The sequence below is a fragment of the Diabrotica undecimpunctata genome, chromosome 9, assembly GCF_040954645.1.
Source record: "Diabrotica undecimpunctata isolate CICGRU chromosome 9, icDiaUnde3, whole genome shotgun sequence".
Lineage (NCBI taxonomy): Eukaryota > Metazoa > Arthropoda > Insecta > Coleoptera > Chrysomelidae > Diabrotica > Diabrotica undecimpunctata.
The window spans coordinates 72,066,732-72,073,872 of record NC_092811.1 but is presented as its reverse complement, the minus strand read 5'-3'; the positions used below and the strand labels follow the sequence as shown (position 1 = coordinate 72,073,872).

Below are 7,141 nucleotides of genomic sequence, written 5' to 3'. Positions count from 1 at the left end.
AACCTCAGGTTGAGTCGAAATTAAATTCTTTCCATACATTATGTGTTCAAAAAATACAACATCTCTCCATTTTTCTATTTTTCCTCTACAATTGGGATCAGCCAATCTATAATTATTAGTATGTTCACAATACCCTACCATAATCATGGGTTTAGATTTAACATCAAATTTACTTCTAAAATTCTTAGGTATATGGGCATAAGCTTGACATCCAAATACTCTTAAATGGCTCAAATCGACTTTGGAACCAGTCCATAATTCTTCAGGAAGAGTCCCATTAACAGCTGTAGTAGGGCTACGATTTTTTAAATATATTGCAGTAGTCACTGCTTCTGCCCAATAAGTTTTAGACAAACCAGAATCAGTAAGCAAAGCCCTAGCTTTTTCCACAACCGTGCGATTGGCACGCTCCTGCACACCATTTTGTTCAGGAGTGTATGATACTGTAGTTTCATGTATTATTCCTGAATCTTTAAATAGAGCTTTAAATTGAGCATTACAAAATTCTAAACCGTTATCGCTCCTGTAGCGTTTTATTTTATACCCTGTTTGATTTCAACAAGTCTTTTAAATTCTTGAAACTTCTTTGCTTTCTTCTTTGCTTTTGAAACAAAAATGTTTCACTCTTAGATTTGAGCATATATCCAAAAGTTTTACGAGTATAATCATCAGTTAACATAAAAACAAATCTTGCCCCTCCCCAGCTTTTTTCAGACATGGGACCTACCAAGTCTCCATGCACTAACTCTATCTTGGAGGTAGCACGTCTAGCTTGACCTTTCGGAAAACTTTTTCTGGTCTGCTTTGCTTCTATACATGTAGTACAGGGAAGCATTTCAGTGTTTTTGTAATCAATACCACTAGCCATAGTAGTTAACAAATTCAGATTCTTTGTGCACAAGTGCCCTAAGCGTTTATGCCATAAAGAAACATTATTACTCTTAGTAGTAACAGACATTAAATTATCTCAAACAATATTTTTACAATTATTAACAGTTTCTTTAGATGTACTAGGAAAATTCTCATTATCAAAATTTTCTGTATTAGAAACAGTGTCCAATTTATAAATTCCTCCAAATTCAGATCCTGTAAATTTTACAGTCCCCTTAATATTAACTTTATCCTGGTCATATACATCAAAACCTTTTTGACTAAACACAATGATATGACCTTTAGATGCTATTTGACTAACTGATAATCAATTTGCAGCCGCATTTAGTGCATACATAACATTAGTTATTGTACCTGAACTAATGGAATTATTGTGTGAATTAACTGTACTGTACAACAAAAATTTAGAATTTCTGTCTGGATCAAAGTCTACCATCCAATCTCTATAATATTAGATACATGTTTACTAGCACAACTATCAAGATACAAATCTTTAGAATTTGGAGAACTTACAAACATAGCGGTAGCAGTAAATAAAAGATTATTAGTTTTACCTTGATTCTCTTTAGATTGGTCCTTACCAGTTGGTGGTTTGTAATTAGGCTTCCAATTTTTGGAATTACTCTTGGGGCATTTAGGACGGATATGGCCTTTACCTCCGCAGCCGTGACAAGTGGGGATGAATTCCGTTGTGGATTGAAAAGAAGGCTCTTCTTAATAAAATTATTTTTTGTAAACAAAGCTTTTTCCTCACCATTCTCCCTCAACTTTTCACGATCTGTAATATCATTCAACAAGGTAATGACTTCTTCACTTTTAATAGTTGTATGTGTTGCACAGTATCCATTCACAACCTGTTCTTCAGTGTCGGGAAGTCCACATAGCACAACTTCGTCAATCACTACATTTAATTCTGCAAGTTCCTGAACAATATCAAGTAGTGCAGAAATATAGTCACTAATGAAAGAAAAATCTTCTAACTTTGCACGATATAACTGTCTTTTTAGAAAAATTTGTCTAGTTAGACCGGCACTTTGATACGCCTTTTTTAGGTTATACCAACCTTCTTTAGATGTACTTGCTTTTCTCAGATGAGCTAAGCAAGTTGGTTTCACCGATAAACTTAATTTGGCTAACGCCCTTTGGTCTTTATCTGCATCTTTATCATTACCAGTAATACAGTTCCATAGACCATAATCTATTAAAAACATTTTCATTTGAAACTGCCAGATTTCACAATTTCGTCTTCCATCTAATTTTTCAATTTTCACCAATTTTCATTTGGGGCACCAGGGCTAACAAAAACATTATTAATGGTTCTTGTTTCAACTTTTTCTTGTTCAGACATTTCGTGGAGTAAAATAATTCAATAGAACAGAAGCAAAGACGCCTAACCTAGACACCACACAACATACGCGCCACGTGAAAAAGTTTTTTAACGATTTCTGTATTCTTTAACACTTTTGTAGCGCAGTGGAAATGTCCTGGTCACATAACCTATTAGGGTTTTAAATTTAATATATAACTAAAATCACAAACGTTTTTATTTATTTATATTAATGAGTCTAATGAAAAACATACAACATGTCAACATGGCGCTTAAAATCTAACAACAACATTCGCATACAGTGCGCATGAACTTAAAAATTAAAACAGTATATCCAACATATTACTTATAATACAAAAAATGTTTCTGAACCTTACACTTTAAATATTAATAGTAAATTTACTTATTCCAACATATTCCTTAATTGTTCTGTAAATAGTTAAATTCGCAACACCCAAAATTAGCACATTACTTTAGTAAGTCTTGATTGTAACAATAACTATTCTGCAAAACTAACCTGTTGCCTGTTTTATTTTTGCTACTATGGCTGTTATTTTTATTCCAGGATTATCAATTTTTATTTGTTTGTACATGTTTATATTGCATTGTTTTTCATTTGATGATAAATGACTCAAATCTACTTGGCGTTTTTTATATGTGCGGTATCGGGTAGCGATCTGGTTTTGTCATGGCATTTAAACGGCGGAAATCTCCACAGGCACACCATCGTCCATTGGACTTCTGAACTAATGTGCCTGCATCAGCTCGTTGAATTCTGCTCGTGCAGCTTGAAGACGGTCTGGTGGAAGTCTTCGTAATTTAGAAAAAACTGGTATACCTCGAGTCTCAATATAGTGCTGGACTCTTCCAGTATCCTCTGGAACAGTTGGACGATCATAAGGATGGGTAGTGGATAAGCCTACTTCTGTCACCCTAACACGACGAGACACACAGGTAATACGGCTTGACATACTTGGACTTACTAGTCGTTTGTTTCTCATGTCTACACTAATGCCATGGTACGTCAGAAAATCGGCTCCTAGTATGGGTGTGGTGACATCTGCGACTACAAATGTCCATGTTTCAGGTTGGCCTAGACCAAGGTTTAGTGTGAGCTGTTTCTGACCATATGTTTGGATGCACAATCCGGTGGCAGAATACAGGCATACAATGCTGGGCTGAGTCGCAGTGCAGATTTTACGTGGAAGCACACTTAGGTCTGCCCCTGTATCAATAAGAAACTGAAGTTGGAGAGCACTATCGGGAATGAAGAGGCGTCGTGGTATGTGAGGGGCTGCGGTTGCCGCCATTAATGCGCCCTTTGATCGTTTTTTGTAAAATTGCAGGGTGGTCTACATTACTTTGCTTGTGCACCAAATCTTCGATGGTAGTAACACTGTTCGTCAGATGCTGACTTGGTACTCTTGACCATTTGAATCTGTTGCCTGTCTTCAGCTACAGTTAATCTGTTGGATAAAGCATTCACTTGGTCACTCAATGCAGTCATTGTTTTGTCTAAGGTAGAGCTTTCGGTAACAATCATGACTGGAAAACTGGAACACCGGAGGTACGTATCGGCTTTCTTAGCAAGTTCTTCTAGGTCTTCATCAAGAATAGATATAACGCTTCGAACTGAAGATGGTAGGCGATCCAACCAAAAATTTTTGAGAACTTGCGTACCGTAGAATGGGGATACATTGATCATTTTTAAATTTTAATGTTAAACAAAACTTTAGTCTAAGAGTAAAAATCGACTAAAAAAAATCAGTAATAATCGGGTTTCATTTATCAAGACACACAATAAATATAACACTAAATGTTTGATACTTTTCAAGAAAAAAAATTTAAAGGACCTGATCAAAGGTATACTGTAGATGGGGATATTTTGATCACACATGTAATTTTAGTTTAATATGAAAGTATCCCCAATGTTATTCACTTTGAAAACATATTTTGACGAATCTTATTTTATTATGACTTTTTAGGGTAAAAAAAAAATTATGAAACTTACAGAAAATAAAAACTACGAATTTTACAGAAAAATAAGGTATGTTAACGTGTTTCAAATTAAACTAAACTTCAACTACTTTAATGTTTTTTTTAAAAATGCATTTGGTGCTTCCATCTAAACACTCTATAGATGCGGGATTTGGTAAAAAATCAACTATATCCTCCTTACTAATTTGGGATATGTCGGCATCAATCATCTTAAATTCTGTCTTGCTGGGTTTTATGGATTTATAGCCTATGACTATTACTTCCGGCTCTACCTCCAAAATTTTACAGACATAGATATAAGTTTTTTTTCCTCTCTGAGATAAGAATTTTGCTAAAATATATCTACCTGCTTGAACCTTATCTACTTCAGACTGCACTTCGTAGTTTTCTTCATTTTCTAACAAGTCTGATTCATTTTCGGACTCGGATTCATCTGACTGTAATATGTGGCTTTCTTTATCTGAACTATCTTCTGATTGCTGCTCAATTATTGCTGTTGACACACTAGCTCCGGGAGCTACATCTAGTTTCTTGTTTTTGGTCTCTCTGGTCCTCCAAATCTTTGCTCCTTTAGAAGTGCAGTTAATGCATTTTCAACGGCGTCCGTGGGATCTTGTGGAGCGTCATCTGTTGGCAATTTCTTATAAACTTCACCCAGGCAAAACGGATAAATACCAGTAGAACGAAAGGAGCTAATTAAGTTTCGCTTTACTGCTGACGCAATTTTATCCGTTTGTTGGGATGGACCACCTTTCGAACCTCGAGGAGTGACTTCTTCAAGAGTTTTTAATGTTTTCCTTAAAAGAGATGAAAACATATCTTTTGGAACTGTACTTAGTCGCAAATTTTGTAATTTCCAATCCGTTAACGTCGTCCTCCAAGCCTGTTTCATTGGCCTGAAAAAGCCCACGTCCAGTGGTTGGCACAAATGGGTAGAATTTGGAACTAAGCATATGAAGTCAATTTCATGTTCAGCACACATCTTAAGAACTTCAACATCCATGTGCGACGACAAATTATCTCCTATCAAAGCTTTTCTTCCTTATAAACGTCGTGCATGGGGTAAAAAGCAAGTTGTGAACCAGTCTCTAAAAGTTACGCCATCTATCCATCCACTTTGAGTACGATTATACCTCGTCCCTTAGTTGCAGCATGGTCACGCGGTCCATTTTCCTTCCACGTATCATACAGGTGAATGCTTTTATAAATGACGTACGGAGGGAGAAGAGTTCCGTCTGCAGCAGCACATACCATAATAGTGGTACAACTTTTGGAGTGATTCATCACTTTTTCGGGCTACCTAATGCCTCTTTTGTATATGCAACGTTTTTTCCCTGGATCGTCTGACAAATTAGATTCGTCATAGTAAAAAATGTTGGAACTGGGCAAATATTTAATTACTGGCTCCAAGTTATTATAAAACTCTTCTAGTGTAACTCTTGAAACAGCAGGTCTAGCACGTTTAATATTTGTTGCTAGTCGTTGCCCAAACGAATCCTTATGCCTATTAAGTAGGCTGTATGCCCAGTCAATACGAGGCAGATTATTTTGAAATATAGCCACGTTTTTTCCTTGTTGATCCAAATACCATTTTGCCATCATTCGTAGGTCCTGAATAGATAAAGGAAAGCCCCAGTCAGCACATTTAGCGGCTGCTTTTAAAATTGCTACCTCCTCTCCTTTGGTGAAAATAGTAGGACGACCGGGGGTGCCAATATGTTTTCCTTTATATCTGTTATACAGGGTACCAAAGGGAATTTTATATTGTCTTGATGCTTCTCTAATAGATAGTGTACCTTCAACTACCCGTTCAATGGCTCTTTCTAAATTTGCTGGAGGGTAATTAGCGTAACTTCTGCTGCCAAGTAATCTTTTATGCTTACGGGGCATTTTCCTGCAAGAAAGAATACGTTTAAATAATATTTTCATCTGTTCGAAAAAACGATTATACGGATCGTCTGGGGTAACATTGATCACACGATCAATGTTGCCCATTGTATTGATCAATGTTTCCCCCAGTAATTTCACGCCGTACTCTTAATCACTCCCATAACCTGCTTACGTTATTTTCAGTGATTTTTCACTTAACAAAATTGATGTTAAACTCAATACTCCAAAAAAATGCTTGTACTTCTAGCACACGCATGTGTATGGGTATCGAATTGTCATAAATAATAAATAACAGTAACATTGCTGCCGACTAGGCAAAATTCGGTTATCGGCAGTGGCTAAGCACACACGCCTGAGGCATATAATTAATTTTTAAAGTTTTGATCAAAATAACCCCCGAGTTCAAAGTATCCCCAATCTACGGTACTAATGCTATCCATGGCCAAAGCTTGCATTTGATGGAGTAGTTGAGTGGGTTTTAGGTCACCCAGAGTGAGTTCCATCAACTTGTGGATCTTTTCATCTGAGCTGGTGCCATACCTGTCGAGAAGTCGAGCTTTTAGTTGTATATAGGCATTGCCAGCAGTGGGATTCTTTACTATGTCTGCTACTTCTATAAGTACTTCACTGTTTAAACTAGTAACAGTATGGTCGAATTTACAGTTGTCAGTTGTGATTTTGGCTTGTTGAAACTGCGCTTCCAGCCGGAGAAACCATAGTTCTGGTTCAGTGCGCCAAAACTCTGGCGCTTTGATGGCGCTTTGATAATCGCCTTCGCACGGTGTAATATTCATATTGTTTGGCATTGTTTGGTCGGTGTTTGTTATAGTTGTGTAGAAAACGTTGTACTTAGAGTTTTTTTTCTTGGGGTTACCAACGAGATGAGAAGGAAAAAGAAAAATAAAAAAGACGGAAGAGGAAAGTAAAAGAGTAGTGAAAGAAAGGGATGAAACTCAAGGGAAGAAAAGTTGGAGAAGAGGAAGAGAAGTGGAAGAAATTGGGGATAGAAAAAAAGCAAGCAGAAGTAGCGGGAAA

General features: G+C 36.6%; 2 protein-coding genes across 2 annotated transcripts; both read right to left on the bottom strand.

Annotated features, from left to right (window-relative positions):
* Window positions 1-2,964: 2,964 nt before the first annotated feature.
* On the bottom strand, window positions 2,965-3,528 carry LOC140451145 (uncharacterized). Its single transcript, XM_072544876.1, has one exon. The coding sequence runs from the start codon at window positions 3,526-3,528 to the stop codon at window positions 2,965-2,967; it is 564 nt and encodes a 187-aa protein (XP_072400977.1).
* A 2,943-nt stretch (window positions 3,529-6,471) lies between these two features.
* Window positions 6,472-6,900, bottom strand: LOC140451144 (uncharacterized). Its single transcript, XM_072544875.1, has one exon. The coding sequence runs from the start codon at window positions 6,898-6,900 to the stop codon at window positions 6,472-6,474; it is 429 nt and encodes a 142-aa protein (XP_072400976.1).
* Between the last annotated feature and the right edge of the window lie 241 nt (window positions 6,901-7,141).